This window comes from Cnephaeus nilssonii, assembly GCF_951640355.1.
Source record: "Cnephaeus nilssonii genome assembly, chromosome: 4".
Lineage (NCBI taxonomy): Eukaryota > Metazoa > Chordata > Mammalia > Chiroptera > Vespertilionidae > Cnephaeus > Cnephaeus nilssonii.
In genome coordinates, this window is record NC_137075.1 from 77500553 (window position 1) to 77518025 (window position 17473).

The 17473-nt window shown below is 45.0% G+C and overlaps 1 protein-coding gene across 1 annotated transcript in view; it reads left to right on the forward strand.

The window, feature by feature from the left end:
- Positions 1–17197, forward strand: part of PRKCH (protein kinase C eta) — a 219408-nt gene extending 202211 nt beyond the window's left edge. Inside the window, exons 13-14 of the mRNA XM_079768547.1 lie at positions 14594–14737; positions 15917–17197. Coding sequence (XP_079624673.1) covers positions 14594–14737; positions 15917–16063 — 291 coding nt within the window. The 3' untranslated portion in view covers positions 16064–17197. The remainder of the gene's footprint in view (positions 1–14593; positions 14738–15916) is intronic.
- Positions 17198–17473: the final 276 nt, after the last annotated feature.

Below are 17473 nucleotides of genomic sequence, written 5' to 3' on the forward strand. Positions count from 1 at the left end.
CTGCCCTCATGGAATTTACAGTCCAGTTGGGGTGGGAAGACAGATGTTTAAAAGAGAAATTATACAAGTAGCTATATAGATATGTACAATTTGACAAGAAAAATGTCTGAGGTACTTTGAGAATCTCTAACAGGCAGACTAATCAAGGCCGTCAAGGGAGGCCATCTTGAGGAGATGAGTTTTAAGCTGAGAGCACAGGCTGCAGAGAAGTTAGTCAGGCTTACAAGCACGCAGAGATCTTGAAAACGGAGAAGCCCATTTGAGTAACTGTGGCTGACGTGTCACCAGCAAATGTTTGGGGCGACGGTGGACAAAGTGATGAGGACACAAAGGACACAGGAGACCATGTGCAGGAGTTTAACCTTTATCTGAAGTGCCAAGATTCATCACTGAAAGATATCAAGCAAGCATGAGTGACAAGATTATATTTTCATATTTAAAAGATCACTCTGGATCAAATAGACTGAAGTACTCACAGATGAAATACCTGGGACTTTTTCCAAAATAGACCAGGGGTGGCAGGGAGGAACCGGTTAAACAAGATTGGGCATGTGTCAATAACTTGCAAGGCTGGGCGATGAATACATACTAACATATGCTAGAAAATGTCCATAAATGGTAAAATTTTTAATATTAACACATGAATCAAAGTGTATGCATATATACGTGCCTATGTATATGTATGTATACATTCACACATGTAGATGTAGACAAAGTGAACTCAGTCTTCATGAATGAAGTGAGATGATTTAACAATCTTCTATAATAATAAAAGCATAATATGCTAACTAGACCAGATGTACTTCTGCACGACCTTTGGACGAAGCCAGGGCTGCAAGAGAAGCCGGGTCCCGGGTGCCAGAGGGAAGCCAGTGCCAGCAGCTGGGGGAAGGAAGGCCTACTCTTGCACGAATTTCGTGCATTGGGCCTCTAGTACAATGTTAACAGAGAAAAAATGATGTGAGCCATGGATCTAGCTACATCTTTAAGTTTAGTTTTGAATTTATTATGAAATATTTCAGTAAGGATGGATCCAGCTACATTTTTTATTCTCAGTAAGAATCTCAAGGTCCTAGACAGGCAGTCTATATCACCCTGGTCATACTTATGCTACAGACAAAATTAGTGGTTTTAGTATGCTTATTCTTTAATATCCTTGAACAGTCCTTCTCAAGAAGTGGATTTGTAATAACTAGATGGAACAGAGGAGAGCCCCCTCTGGTGTACTTGGCCCTGAGCCGCTGCCCTTGCGACCCTGTGCAATGTTTTTCTGTTGGGCTGGGTCTGCCTTTTCCCACCCGAGAGGCAGGAAAGGTCCAAGATCTCTCAGCCAGTTCTTTACATCCGCTCTCACCAGTACCACAGGGACAGGTCGTCCCTACTTGGCTTCCTGAGATTTCCTGATCTTTTCTTTGGAACATAAGGTCAGGACTGTTACTGGAATTGCTGTCTGCTGGGTATTTTACTTTTTTTTCCCCTTCAAAAGAAAATGCTTTCTAAATTCCTTCCTACCTTTTTAAATGGAAAGTATTATTCCATATCTGAAGAAACTGTCTGGATAGCCATTTATAGTAAATAACACACCATCGAGTTACGAAGACCTCAGGGCTTTGTGTGGGTGTAGCAGTGTCAGTGAGTCCCCTGAATTCAGGGTGAGGGGAGCTCTTGTCCAGCATTCCACAGAAAGTGGTTGAGCCAATGGGCACCAATGTCTCCCCAAACGTCAAGACTCCTAACTAAATATTACTTTCCTACCGTGGCCCTTCCCCAGCTCCCCCTACCCCCCATGGTGAACCTTTGAGTTGTTTGTGTATGGATGTACAAACATTTCCTCCAGACATGGATGGAGAGCAGGCCCTTGCTTTTGAGAATACTCCCTGTGGAACACAGAATCAGGAGAAGGAGTTCACACACAGCTTTCCGCCCAGGACTTCTACTTGAAAATATTTCTCAACTCACTAACCAATGAGCCTTGCAACTAAAAATAACCATGGTATGTGCTCAAAAAAATGCAGTGGGAAGACTATTCCTTGCTTGGCCTTTTGTCTCTCATTTCTCATCTTTCCTTTAAACATATATGTTATGCGCACATGTGAGTGTTCTGAAAGCAAACAATATCCACCCCTACTCTTACAGACGAGATTATAAAAGCTCACAACATCTACAGAAGTTAACAGAGAAAAAGTATGCACACTTGTGCAAAGAACAGATACAGACAGTCCTCGGGTTACATCGGACGCGACTTATGTCATTTCGTGGTTACGTCGCCACCTCCCATTTATTTAAAAAAAAAAAAAGTTCCGTCATTTCGATGTATGTACATATGTGCTTTATGTTTTTATTATTTATTTACCACAAGTAAAGGTCAGGAATTGTTATCTTTTAAACTTTTTTTACTGTTGCACTTCATTACTGCTGTGTATGTGCTCCATGTGAGTGACGTGGGTGCTTCTGTAGGTGGGTTCCGACTTACGGCGAAAATCGTGTCACGTCGCGCCGCAGGAATGGGTCTCCGATGTAACCCGAGGACCTACTGTATAAGCTTTCCAGATTTGACCTTAAAGATGATGCTTTTATGGTGTGTTTTTTTTAATCTTGTTTTGGAATAAATACATTTTTAATAGGCTACCATGTCACTGAATTTCCTAATCTGGCACTACCAAATCATCCCAAAGTACTAATAATCACGACAAAAGAAAATATATAGTTTTCTTAGAGCTTCTGTGGCTGGCACTAAATTTTGCCTACAGCTAGCTTCAAAAAGTCTTCGGGGAGTCCTCACAAGTCCAGAGCTCAGGAAGGTGAGGGCCTCTGAGATGAGTGCTCCTTTGTGCTAAATCATCTCCTGGAAGAGATCCTGAGGCTCAGTGCTGACTCAGGTGAGGTCAACGCCCCTTCCTCGGAGCTCACACAGGTGGCCAGGTTCAGCAAGTGGTGAAAGGAGTTTGGGGCATTCTCCTGAGTCACCTTTGTCAGTCGGGAGGCACTGTAAACTTAGCATCAGAGGAGATTATAGAGTGCTTTTGTTCCTAAGCTTTATAGAAATTAAAGTGTGTCTGTACGTGTGTGGGTTTATCTGTCATCACACCTATCAGATTTCATCATCTGTGCATTGTCTACAGCAGGCCTGTTTGCCTCTGTGAACAAAGAGGGAACCACGACTTTGAGATCCTTTTTGCCACAACTGTCCTGTATTTGTCACCACGCAGTTGATCAGAGCAGTAGTGAGTTAGATGCTCTCTATTTCCTACTCCCCTCCTGGTAGATAATTGGAATGCTCAAGGGAGCAACCAAGGTGGTCGGCCAGGAGGAGGAGGAGGAAGCAGAGGAAAACTGGATTGGAGTAATGCAGAGGATTCCACTGTAGACCATTAGAGCTGATTTTTCAAACACTGTTTACAGAAAGTTACTATAGATCCTTTAATAAGAGGGATGGTTTGATACTGGACTTCTGGTCAAGATGACAGAGTAGAAACATGCTGTGCTTACCTCCTCCCATGACCACATCAATTTTACAAGTAAATTATAGAACACACATCACTGAAAACCACCTGGAGACCAGACAAACAGAAGTCCTATAACTAATAATATAAAGAAGCCACAAGACTTGTAGGAGGGGCAGAGAGGCAGAACGATCAGGACCCATACCCACAGTGTGGCAATTAAGAATTGGGAGGGAGGCCCGGCCAGTGTGGCTCAGTGGTTGACCATCAGCCTATGAATGTGAACCAGGAGGTTGAAGTTTGATTCCAGGTCAAGGCACATGCCTGGGTTGCAGGCTCAATCCCCAGAGGGGAGCGAACACGAGGCAGCCAATCAGTGATTCTCTCTCATCATTGATGTTTCTCTCTCCTCTCCTCTCTGAAATCGATAAAATTATATATTTAAAAAAAAAAAATTGGGAGTGAGCCATGACCAGTGTTGCTCAATGGCTAGAGAGTCAGCCCGTGAATCAAAGGGTTGTGGGTTCGATTCCCGGTCAAGGGGTCAAGGACATGTACCTGGGTTGTGGGTTTTCTCCCCGCCCCTGATCGGGCCAAATGCAGGAGGCAACCACTCAGTATGTCTCTCTCACATCAAAGTTCCCCCCTCCCTCCCACTTTTTCTGAAAAGCAATGGAAGTAATAGCCTCAGGTGAGCATTAACAACAACAAAAAAGAATTGGGAATTGGGAGGGATATTTAGGCTGTGGAGGTCCCCCCCGAGGAGTGAGGGGTCCCAGTGCTCCCCAAGCTGGGGCACCAGTGCTAGGAAGAGGAGGCTGCATAATATCTGTCTGTGAAAACCAGTGGGGATTGTGTCTGAGTGAGATGGAGGGCTGCTGGAGTCCCAGGCATTCCTCTTGAGGGGCCTAATATATGGACTTACTCACAAACTCACTTGATCTGAGCTCCAGCCCTGGGGAAGCAGATCAAAAAGTGCCAGGGACACATGGGGAAGAACTGAATTGACTAGAGTCAGGGCAGGGGCTGGAGGGTCAGGGCAGCTCTCTCCACAATAGAAGCCCTGGCAGGCACCATTGTTCCTTTGTTGAGTCCTCCTCCCACCCATACAGCAGGTGCAGTTGGGCACCAAATTTCTGATCTCTGTTAACCTGGCTAACAAGTTCACCACACTGATTCCCTGAGACCCCATCCAACTCAAACACCTGCCCAAGCTGTTTCCACTGGCTTTTCTACACAAGCAGCCTGCCTCGGGCTCATGCTGCAGACTTCCCTAAAACCTCTCAAAGGTTCACAAACCCCAAACAAGCAGTAGCTGGCCTCAGCGTGCCTTCTATCTCTTGCTAAGCAGCCCCAGGCCTAGCACAAATGGTTACTGGTCTCAGCTTGCATTGTAACTCCTATTAAGTGGCCCCAAACCTACCATGAGCTGTGGCCAGTGTTGGCTTGGAAAGTTAACTTCCACTCAGGGTCCACAAGTCTGGCACAAATGGCGGATGGACTCAGCTCACACTGTGGTACCCACCACAGGGTCCCAAGCCCGGCATTAGTGGTAGCCAGCCTCAGTTCACAGCATAGCCTCTCCCAAGCACCTTTAAGCCCAGAACAAGCAATAACAAACCACATATCACTTTGTATCTTCTACCACGTGGCCCCAAGCCAGGCACGAACAGTGGCTGACCTTGGCCTACACTGGAGCCTTTCCTAAGAGGCTCCAGAACCAACATACCTGGTAGCCAGCTTCAAACCACAGCAGAGCACCATTCAACCAGCCCCACAAATGACACACCTGAAGGGCAGATCCGGCTGGCACCAGAGCCCTGCTAAAGTGACTCCTGCTCTGTGGGGTCAGCCCCTGCACAACAGCCTATTGTTGTAGTCATGGCCGGCTCTTACAAACAACCAGTCAGCCTGAGGGTCAGTCCTTCCCACTAACGTGCAAACAGCAATCAAGGCTCAACTACAACAGGTGGCACACAAAACCCACACCAGGGACACCCAGCTCAGGTGAGCTGGGAGACTGCACCACTGAACCTCACAAGATATGAACTACATAAGGCCATTCTGCCAATACAAGGAGATGTAACAGATCTCAAACACAGAAACAAACACGGGGAGTCAGCGAAAATGAGACAAGCATATCCCAAATGAAAGAACAGGTCAAAATTCCAGAAAAACAACAACAACAACACACACACACACATACACACACACACACACACACACACACACACACACAAAATGGAGACAAGCCATCTATGAGACACAGAGTTCAAAATACAGGCTATGAGAATGCTCAAGGAGTTTAAAAGGAAGAATAGATACACTCAGGAAGAACCTCAGCAAAAAAGATAGAAACCATAAAAAAGAACCAGTCAGAAATGAAGAATACAATTACTGAAGTAAGAATACATTAGAGAAAATCAACATCAGATTAGATGAACCAGAGGATGCAGTCAGCAGTCTGGAAGACAAGGTAGTGGAAAACACCCAATTGGAACATCAAACAAAAATAAGAATTTTAAAAGGGGAGGATAGTTTAAGGGACTTCTGGGACAACATCAAGCATACCAACACTGCATCACAGGGAGACCAGAAGGAGAAGACAGAGAGCAAGAGATTGAAAACCTATTTAAGAAATAACTAAAAACTTTCTTAACCTTGTTAAATAAATAGACATATAAGTCCAGAAAAATGCAGAGAGTCCCAAACAAGATGAACCCAAAGAGGCCCACACCAAGATACACCATAATTAAAATGTCAAAAGTTAAAGACAGGCGAACTTAAAAGTAGCAAGAAAAATAAAGCAGTTACCTACAAGGGAGCTCCCACAAGACTATCAGCTTATTTTTCAACAGAAACTTTGAAGGCCAGACGGGAGTGGCATGAAATAGTCAAAGAGATGAAAAGCATAAACCTACAACCAAGATGACTCTACCTAGCAAGGCTATCATCTAGAATTGAAGGACAGATACAGAGCTTCCCAAACAAGAAAAAGCTAAAGAAGTTCATCACCACTAAACCAGTATTACAAGAAATGTTAAAGGGACTTCTTTAAGTAGAAAAGATAAAATATATGAATAAGAAAATATGGGAAAGAAAAAAATGCTCACTGACAAAAGCAAACAGTGAAAAGCAGTGGATCAGCCAACCATAAAGCTACTACAAAGGCTAAAAGGCAAAAGTAGGAAGATCATGTGTAATCACAAGAGTAAACTAAGGGATACATACAAACATATACACAAAAGAAGTAAGAAATGATGATGAAAACAAATGGGGAGGAGGTGAGTAAAAATGGTATTGATTTTATTTTATTTTTTTGTAGCAATTTTAGAATATGTTTGAACATAAGCAACTATCAACTTAAAATAGACTGGTGTAAACAAGCTTGGTATATATGAAGCACGTGGTAACCATAAACCAAAAATCTATAAGATTTTATACAAGAAATAAAAATAAAGATATCCAAGAACAACACTACAGAAAGTCATCAACATACAAGAGAAAATAGGAAGAGAATAAGAAAGGAACAGAGAAGAACTACAAAAACCAAAAAACAATAAAATGCCACTAACTACATACCGATCAGTAATTACTTCAAATGTAAATAGATTAAGTATTCCAATCAAAAGACAAATGGATAACAAAGATGTGGTACATATACACAATAGAAAATTCCTTGGCCAAAAAAAAGAATGAAATCTTGACATTTGTAACAACATGGGTGGATCTAAAGGGTATTATGCAAAGTGAACTAAGTCAGAGAAAGACAAATACCATACGATTTCACTTGCATGTGAAATCATAATAAACAAGATAGTAACAAACTCACATATAAAGAACAAATTGATGGTTGCCAGATGGAGGTGGGTATGGATGAAAAAGGTGAAGGGATTAAGAAGTACAAATTGTCTGTTACAAAATAGTCATGGGAATGTAAAGTACACCATAGGGAACATGGTCAATATTATGGGTGGGCAAAAGTAGGTTTACAGTAATTTGTATGGAAAATAATACAATAATCTATAATAATAAAAGCGTAATATGCTAATTAGACTGACAGCAGAACGACCTTCCAGACAAAGACCGGGCTGCAGGAGGCTGTGAGGGCTGAGGCAAGCCGCCGCGGCTGTGAGGGCCAAGCCCCTTGCACAAAATTCATGCATCGGGCCTCTAGTGAATTAATAATACAAGAATAAACTATGTTTTGCATACTCAGAACCATAAACCTACTTTTGCGCACCCCTCTCTTATAATAACTATGCATGGTATTAGATGGATACTTATCAGGGTGATCACTTTGTAAGGTATATACATGTCCAATTACAATGTTATACATCTGAAACTAATATAATATTGTATGTCCACTATAATTGAAAAATACAGATAAATAAAAACTATACCATTCTCTTTCCCACTCCAACAGCTGCCCCCTGCCCAAACCAGTCTGGAGCTGGACCTCTGTGTGCAGTGAGAATGGCAGGGTGATGGACTGCCCCAGGTGTGCAGATTACTAGTTTCAGCCCTGCCTAGTATATTCCACACAGATCCACTCTGAACAAGCTAGAGCAACACTCCTTCTCTGGGCTCCTCCAGTATTCCATAGCAACCATTGTGTATAATAACCTGTCCAATATTCCATAGCAACCATTGTGTATAATAACCTGTCCTTGGGAAGCTGACAGTTTGTTTCCTCGGAGCTATTTTGAAAATCCATTATGTATCCTCCCCCATCCCAAGCACCATCCCATCCCCAGTGGTTTCTCGTCAGCCTCATCTTCGGTTGCAATATTTGTCCCCGCCTTCTCCTATAGAAAAGTGACTTATCAACACCACGTCAGAGCCCTGGTGTCTCTTTCCTCCCATGCTGTCCATTAACTCACTCACATGACTGTCCTTCTCCCTCTTACCACTGCTCTGAGCTGGATGGTGCTGCTGGCACAGGTCATTCTCATGCCTGAGCCTCACCACCACAGCTGGCATGGAGGGGTGTGAAAGGAGGCTTGATGACTGGTCTTCCTAACTAGGTCAGACTGTCTGTGCCAGTGGCAAAAGGCAGACATGCGTGGCTGCAACATGCACACACAAGCATGCATTTTGTCAACCCCGTGTTGTGCGCCTATGCTGGCTGAGGCTGGCCACCATACCATGAACCATACACTCTTCTGTGTCCTGAGCTCTTTCTCTGCTCTCCTTCCCCAGGACTCTCTGTAGAGTCGTACAATGCCTTCTTCCCATTTCAGGGTGTCTCCCTGGAATATTGATGGGAATGTCCTGTGGCACAGTTCCCTTCCCCCTGGCTTGCCAGCACTAACAGCTAACTCTCTCTGCTCTCTTGTCTGAAATTGGATGAAAGGAGAAGGTCATTTTGTTTGCCCAGCAGCCAAATCCAACTAGTAGGAAGAAAATACAGTGTGTTCTCCCTCCTGGAAGAAAATCTTATTAGAATGATGGCTCTATTTATATAACTAGTCCTCCTCCTCTGAAGTCAGGCAGATTTTGAAAGAGGGAAAAAAACACACACTTTTAGCCATTGTCTACATTATAAAGAGTTTCAAAAGTACATTTGGATCCTGTTATCTCAAGACACATTATTACACAGGGTTAGTTTGAACTCTATCCTGTGGAGCATCCAACAGCTCTAAGCCAAAGCCTCCTCCTGTGTAGCAGAGCCCACGAGACATGGAGTGCTGTGCCCAACACCAGACTTACAAGGAAATGGCTCCATTGCACCCTCATCCTGCATTCATGATCTCCCTCCTTTTATTGATGCAGATACAACTGCACGTTAAAACCCAAGTATTATTTGTCTGCTTGTTTTAAGATCGTCTTTAGAAATCTGTACTTGCACAATAATTGTTTCCCAGAGACTATTACTACCACTGTCGGAGCCTGGGACTGTGAGAGCAGAAACAGACCTCGGTCTGTCTTCACTGGCTGCAAAGTGGAGGAACAGGGAGAGCCAGATGAGTTTCAGGGTCAAGGCTGACCTCAGACTCTCAGTCTCTCAGGCCATGCTCCTGCCTTTAGGTAGAACAGGATGGACCTACAACTGGTTTAACAAGATGCTTACTGATAGGGCCTTTTTTCAAGGGCTTCTATGTGACGTGCATTTTCCATGGATTATCCCATTTACTTGTCATAGCAACCTTCTGAGATACAGGGAAATCTCCATTTCCTAGTTGGAGAAGCCGAGGCCCAGAGAAGTTAAGAAATGTGTACAAGGTCACAAAGCTCGTTGGCGATAGAACTGGTAGACCGACACAGATCATGGAACTGCAGAGCCTAACTGTCAGAAGAGCTCTTATGTTTTTTACGTGTTTCCCTAGTTTACAGTAGGCTTCCCAGGACATTCTTGTACGAACCTGCCCTAAATCTCTTACATTTCACTGTAGAGCTTCTTTCGGGAAGACGCATGGCTGACTGCTCTCCCCTGTGGTCAGAGTTTCTCTGTGGCCCTGACAGAACTTGCCGAGTGCCTCATTCTGAGGTCAGGTGTGCCTCTGATTCCTTCCGCAGCCTGTAGTTAGATTCCACTTAAAAGAGGGCCACAGGAGGCAGGGGAATTCGAAATGAGCCCATGCATTCTTGATCGCTCTCCGGCCCCTGCTTCCCAGTCAGCTTGACACTTACATTTGGGGTGGAGTCAGATTTTCCGCCCTGGCCTCCTCACTCTTTGCAGCTTGTAAAGTGCTTTTATTGACCCTAGAAAACTTCTGCCTCCTTCAGTAAATGTGTCCAGAATCTTTCATGAAGACACTTTATTTTCCTCCTTGGCTGACTTTCTCGTTTGGCCCACGGTCAGGAAGGAGGTCAGTTGAGGTGAGGCAAATTTTAAGTAGACCTTAGACACAGACAAATGATTGCTCAAACATTGTTAACTTGTTTGGCATTTGGGTCCCCTTGGGGACATAAGCAAATAAAGGAAGTTTTCTGTGAAAGGGTTATGCCATTAACTTCTCAGCCCCAGGAACACCGAGCTTAGGAGAGTCCTGTGCCTGGCCCGGGGCAGCGAGCTCCTTGGTCCCCAACCCTATACACCTCTACCACTGTGTCCTGGCAAAGACTTCAGGCCAGGGACCAATGTCAACCTGTTCCCTTAACTCCCCATCTCTGAATCTTCAGAGGGGGGTAGTCATAGAGGGGCTGTAACACCATCCTTGAAATGGTCCCTGTCCAGGTTTCTGTGTCTTGCTATTTGTTCTCCTCTTGCTTCTTCATGAGCCCCTCCCACTGCCACCCTGGCTTTCTTCTCACTCTGGGCCAGGGCGCAGGAGCTATGCAAGTCAGGGAGCGGAGCCAGCCGGGGGTGGTGGGAGGTGGCTGACCAGGGCCCATCTGCCCCTCTAATGAGGCAGCCACTGTTCAACCCCAGGCTTCTTTTATCCAGAAAAAGGTCCAGTGTTCCAGAATATCCCATTTTCCAAGAGAAATTGGAAAACTTGACTTTTATGTGATGAGACATTTCCTAGTCTTTAAATGTGTGGCAAGTAATTAAAAGTATTTTAAAACACACTATATGGGCCAAACAAAATGTCTGAGGCCTGGGCCGGTCTCAGTTCGCACTCTCTCTCCCTCTCCTTAATCCTGCTGCCCTCGCAGTTTTAGCTCTTGCTCTCTCACCAGATGTTGATGTCTCGGGGTTAGCTCTCTACCCTCGGCTGCACCCAGACTTACACAGCCAGTCATCGCCATGTGGACGTCTCTATACCTGAAATGCAAAGCTGAGCTCATCAATCTCCCAAATCTGTATACTGTAGGTCTTGAGAAATGTTCGATGGTTTGGTTTTGTTCCTTTGACAAAAATACCATTACTACTGCTACTACTTCCATTAATATTTTATTTAGTTATTTAGTTAATCCTCACCAGAGGATTTTTTTCCATTGCTTTTCAGAGAGAGTGAAAAGAGAGAGGGAGAGGGGGAGGGAGAGGGGGAGGGAGGGAGGGAGGGAGGGAGGGAGGGAGAGAGAGAGAGAGAGAGAGAGAGAGAGAGAGAGAGAGAGAGAGAGAGAACATGGATGTGAGAGAGACATCAAGTGGTTGCCTCCCACATGTGCCCCAACTGGGGGGTGGGGAGCGAATCAGAAACCCAGGTACATGCCCTTGACCAGGAATCAAACCCATGACCCTTCAATGTATGGGCCAACACTCTAACCACTGAGCATACTGGCCAGGGCTTCCATTAATATTAATACCACTCATAGTAGTCTGTTGCGCCCCTCTTTACCTATTTCTGTTACCCAACACCACAGCTCTGTCAGCTGACCAGTGCAGATGGCCCCTTAGACCTTGAACTCCCCCCTTGGCCCTTCTCTCTGCTCCCAGCTGGGTGGATTGTGTTTCTTCTTCGTTCACAGGCCTGCAGGACTTGCTCCCAACTTTTCCTCCCCACTAACCAGACACTCTTCCAGCTTCTGAACCTGTCATGTCTTCTCAGTTTTTGTCTCAACCTCCTCAACTGCTCATCTGCCACCAATGTCTGACCCCTTCGTTCGGGCTGTGTTCATCACACTGTGGAAGAGTCACTTCCCAAATCACAGCGCAGCCCTTGTCACTCACCCCTTCACACACTTTGATGAATCCTACTGGCTGCCCCCTGGTCCCTCAACCATCCCCATATGCCAGCCTTGCCATGCCATGTGCTTCTCCACCAACATACCAGGTGCCTGCATGCATCTGTGCTGACTGTGTTAGGCATGAAAGTGGAAGACAGTGTGCCTATGTTCATTCTGTTCATCTGCCTATCTCTCGTCCAATGCCACCTCTTCCATGAGGCTGTTACGTGCCTTCTCACCACCAGCCCCCATTGCTATTTATCCAGTCCCTCTTCAAAGTTCCCCCAGCGTTTTGCTCTCTCTTCTCATTCCATCCAGCTGTGTATTATGGATAAAGCTTGCTTGCCTCTCCCCCTTCTCTGATCAGCTCCTTCATCATATCACTCCCGCTATCCTTGTCATCTGTAGACACCCGTCAACCTTTGTAAATGGAACTGAATTAAACTTTAAGTGGATGGTTGTGTCTAAGGGCTCAAGACAAGCTATTAAAGGTCAAAACAAAAATGCTTTGTTATTCAAAAGGACTTATCAGAACCCCGAGAGAAAGTATCAAGCTAGTGAAAGGGTTATTCTGCCCATCTCCATTTCCAGGGATGTCGTTTTTAGGCAGCCGCCAAGATCTGGTCTAATTTTCCTCAGGCAACACCTTTTCCCACTGCCCTGTGGAAGCTGGCCTTCAGTGCTGGGGCAGGGAAACACGGGCAGGGTCTCTGGGACTCTGGTGTTTTTGCCACCCTGACATCCAGAGCCGTGCACTGTTCCCCTTGCCCAGAAGAGCAAGTTGTACCCGCACAGTCACAGCTGTCCTCCGCTAGCATCACTGGGAATTTCCCACAAGCCATCTGGATCTGTTCTCCCATCCTTGGATCCTGAGTTTTTAGAAACACAGATTTTTAATTAGTTCTTAGAATAGACACTACTCTTCTATCAGGGATGGTATCCCATTGACTTCCCTGAGGAGAGAATCTACCTGTTTCTTTTATGTATGCATTTCCCTTTCCTTGCTGAGCGGCTGATCATGATACTCCCAACATCCGGGAGAGCCCACGCAGCAGAACCCCTAGCTCTCACAGAACTGAGTTACCTGTGAGCTATGTATCACCTGCCTCCACGCTCACCACTGCACCTGCCTGGAGAGCCAGCTGCTCTGGTTGGACCCGGGGAGCTCGGAAGGCTCCTTTCCCTTTCGGCTCCGCTTCCAGTCCTGTGGCTGCATCCCTTGTCAACCCCATCCGTGTCTTCCCTCTTCATTGGCTCCCTTTTAAAGCTGTTTCCGCATTTCCTGAGGCCCATCCTGTCAGATTTGCTTAGGGACTTTTGCCGCCACCTCCTTTCTCCATACGATCCTTTTCAGCTGGAGCAACACTGGAGGCTTTGCAGCTGACACCTGGCGTGGCGGCATGGCTGCCTCTATCCTCTAACACCATCTTTTCACGTCTGCACCTTCCACAAGATCGCCTTTGTATTGACTCTGGAAATTTCCACTCCAAAGCAGTTTCTGTGAACACAGCATCACTTTTGTCCTGTATCCATAAATCAAACCTGGAAAGGGGTGCTCAGGGCCTGTCATCAGGTGTCATAAACTTGTTCAAAGATAATGCGATTTAAATGTAAAACCAAAAACAAAACATATTATCCGAGGCAATTTTCTTTTAAAAATGGGAAATTAAGTTAGCTTCAGGGCCTTTGAAATCCAAAATCACATTCTGGCCGTGAAAAGCGAATTATCCCGTGTAGTCCCTGGTCAGGATGTGATCAGAACACCTTTAATTGGCCATTTTGTGAAAGTAGATTTAGCCCAAACATCTTGACAGGAGCACAGCCCCAGGAGAGTTTCCCAATTGACATGAAGACATGAGGTTTATATACACACATTGAATGTGTGATGATGCTTGTTTTAGTTTTTGGCCCATGTAGCAAGATTCTCAGTCATTAAACATTTTGAGATGGAAGGACAGGGGAGAAGGGAGCATCTTGAAGGAAAAAAAACAACAACACAAAAAACACTTTTCAGTTGAAACCATGATATCTTTGTTACTTAAAGAAAAGTGGCCAACTTTGTCTATCCCAGAGCCAGAACGCAGAATGGGTAAGTTTTTCATCCTTGCGGCTTCTTCACAGAGATCTTCAAAATAATGGCTCTCACTCTTCTCTCTGTGGTCTTGTCAGAGAGTGGGAATCCCAGCCAGCCAGTCGGGTCTCAGAAAAATGGCACAGCTGTTCCTAAAAGTAGCCCCATTCATAAGATGTGGGCTGTCTACAACTGCGGAGTTGGAGAAAGGCTCACTACTTTATAAAGAGTTTCTTTTCTTCAAAGAGGAAAGAAAAATACATGGTATTTACAGAAAACTGGACCCTTCAGCTTTATTTTAGTGGCCACGTCTGAAATGGAAGTGGGGAAGGCCGTAAATACACAAGCAGCTGCGCCTTTAAGGGATGATTCACCGTGGCTGTGCTGCCTTTAATGGAAAATTCAACGAGTTAAGCAAGATCAGCCTCCCGGGGCTCCTCTGCCAGAGCGGGCGCCCACCATCTGTGATGTACTTGTGGTAAATGACTGAATGATCCACTCTCTTTCTCCCCCTCTCTCGCAGTTCATGACCAAGAACCCCACTATGCGCTTGGGCAGCCTGACTCAGGGCGGCGAGCACGCCATCTTGAGACATCCTTTCTTTAAGGAAATAGACTGGGCCCAGCTGAACCATCGCCAACTAGAACCACCTTTCAGACCCAGAATCGTAAGTGTCCAAGCCCATCACAGCAGACTTGCCTCTTTCTTTGATATCATAGTGTTCCACCAAAGTCTTTTGAGCAACGGGATGGTTCCCCATGGAATACCACTCCAGAAGTTCAGCCTGACACTTGGCAGGGCGGCCTCACCCCGGAGTCAACACCACGTGCCCAGGTTACTTCTCACAAAGTTCTCGCATCTTGCATGCTACTATAGCGCAGAGCTGAGGCCAGAATAGGCCAAGTCCTTTTTGTCTGAAGAAATACCAAGAGCACCAGAGGTACCTCCCCAAGCTGAGCGGGGCAGCCTTCCTGAGGGTGGGTCTAGCTCTTGGTCTGAGAAGTAAGCTCTTTATTAGCTGTGTGTCCAAAGATCCACATGGGAAGGCAGAGATGCTGGGCTAGCAGTAGATCAAGAGTTAGGGGGATGAGGGATGCTCCAGAGGTGGAGAGAAAAGTATCATTGACTCAAGTAAGAGAAATGAGAGGTACAATAGCAGCAGAAATGACCTTTTCAGCATCGTTTATAAAGATGTAAAAACACCAGCATTTCCAAGCACACAATTAGCTTAATGTATAAGAGCTTACTAGGTTGGACACCAAGCACCCAAAAGTAACACCACTGCCTTTAATGGGCAGCCACCTGCCACCTCCCTTGGGATAAGGGAAGCTCTGCCAGCTGGGCATAGAATCTCACAGGTGGGTAAAGGAAGAGGCCCTTGTTCCCTAAACTCAGCATTTCTAAGAAGTCTTCTGAGAAAATCCCTTCAAGCACACAGACCTGGGTACAAACAAGAAGTGGGGCAAGTGTGAACTCAGTCTCCATTGGCAAATGTGCCTCTCGGTAAGGCCTGTGGAGAAGTGGCACCTCAGTGAAATGGAGAGTAAAGGGTGAGTGAGCCAGCTGGGTCAGGTGACCAAGTTAATTCCTTAGCCTCCCAGCCTACGGCTGGCCTTACTCAGCAGGATTTTCATGGGGTTAGTGAATTGGTGGTTACCAAATGCCATAATTATACACAATGCAGTAGATTTACTATAAAACGCTGTGTAATCATAATTGTTATAACTGTAAATAATGCTACAGTGTGAGTGGCAGAGCAGTTCTCTGAACTCACTGGGCTAAGACTCATGGAAGACGAGAGAAAGTCCTCAAGTGCGTAATCTGACCCTTGTTTCCTTGTTGACAGAAATCCCGAGAAGATGTCAGTAATTTTGACCCCGACTTCATAAAAGAAGAGCCAGTTTTAACTCCAATTGATGAGGGACATCTCCCGATGATTAACCAAGATGAGTTTAGAAACTTTTCCTTTGTGTCTCCGGAATTGCAACCTTAGCTTGATGGAAGGAGAGAGTGACGTGAGAATCACAAGGGGATGCCAATTTTCCAGGGATTTCCTTTGTGGGGAACTCCCCAGCATCCGCGTTAGAGCAAGAACCTTAATGTCAGGGAGTAGGTGGTGAACTCCAAGGGACGGAACTTCAAGAGAGCAACTATTTCAAGTCCCGAGGGAGCCACGGCACTGGAAATAGTACTGAAATGAGAGTTCGTGACGAAATACACTGATCAGCCTATGAGTTTCCAAGGCTATTTCAGGCTTGGGATATTAAGAGGAACCACAAGGAGAGAATTTGTGAAGAATAAACTAGGTCCTAGAGAATATTCTGAGCCAAACAGAATATTTTCAAGGGACAACTCAAGACTTGTATGGACTTGTCTGTGCTCTTTAAATCTGTAAGCCAATGAGCTCCTAAGACTGGCAGTCTGCAAGGAGTCTCTAAATGCTAATGAAGAATCTGAAGATAAGGAAATGGGTGGCTTTCCAAATAGAACGATTTACTCTGAAGAAACAAAAATATGGTATGCAAAAAATTATAACCTAAAGCTCAATCTTGAAAACAGATGTTGGGCACCAAGACAACATTCCAATTTATTCTCTTATCCTTACCTTGATATTTATTGAGTGCCCAGTGAGATGGTGCCACAATATTGAGTGCCCGGTGGGCTAGTGTAAACAGATGTGCATTCACCATGTTTTCATTCCACAGCCCATTGATTTACCTGAAGGGTGTTTGCATTTTGTGAAATGCCTCTCCATGTTGCACATGCCATACTTCTTTGTCTGTACTCAGCTGTTTTCACACAAGGCTCACTGCCATACAGCAACTACCCACACAACCAGCAGATGAACTAGAGGTGCTTGCTGCCTGCTGACTTGTGGAATCTCACCGTTGCTCTGGACTCCTCCGTGAAGAATCGCATGCCACTCATGTCAGTGACCAGACTTATGGCTTATACATTAGCAGTTTATTTAAATTATATTTTAAGAGATGGAGATGTTTGTTTGGTTTGCATCTTAATAATTAGAAATGGCTCTTGTAAACAGGACAGTTATCAAAGAAGGACCTTGTAATATGTACCCATGTATGCAGTTGGGGAATTTTATCTGGCTGGAAATAAATGCATTTTGTAGCAAAAAGAAATTTTTTTGTCTAGAAGGATTTATTCCATCCCCTCTAGAAGAGTAGATATCCAATGAATACAATGAATAATAGCTATGAGCAGAATGGATAGAACTCTTGACTTAAACTCCTGAGAGGAAAGGTTGATATAACCTTCTGTGTATCCCTTAAATGAACATGGCCTGTCTCGTACCAAGATGTCTGTTCTGAATCACAGCAATGACTGCTAAGCATTGCTGCAACAGATCAACCCTTGAGCTCTCAGTAGCTAGATATATTTATTT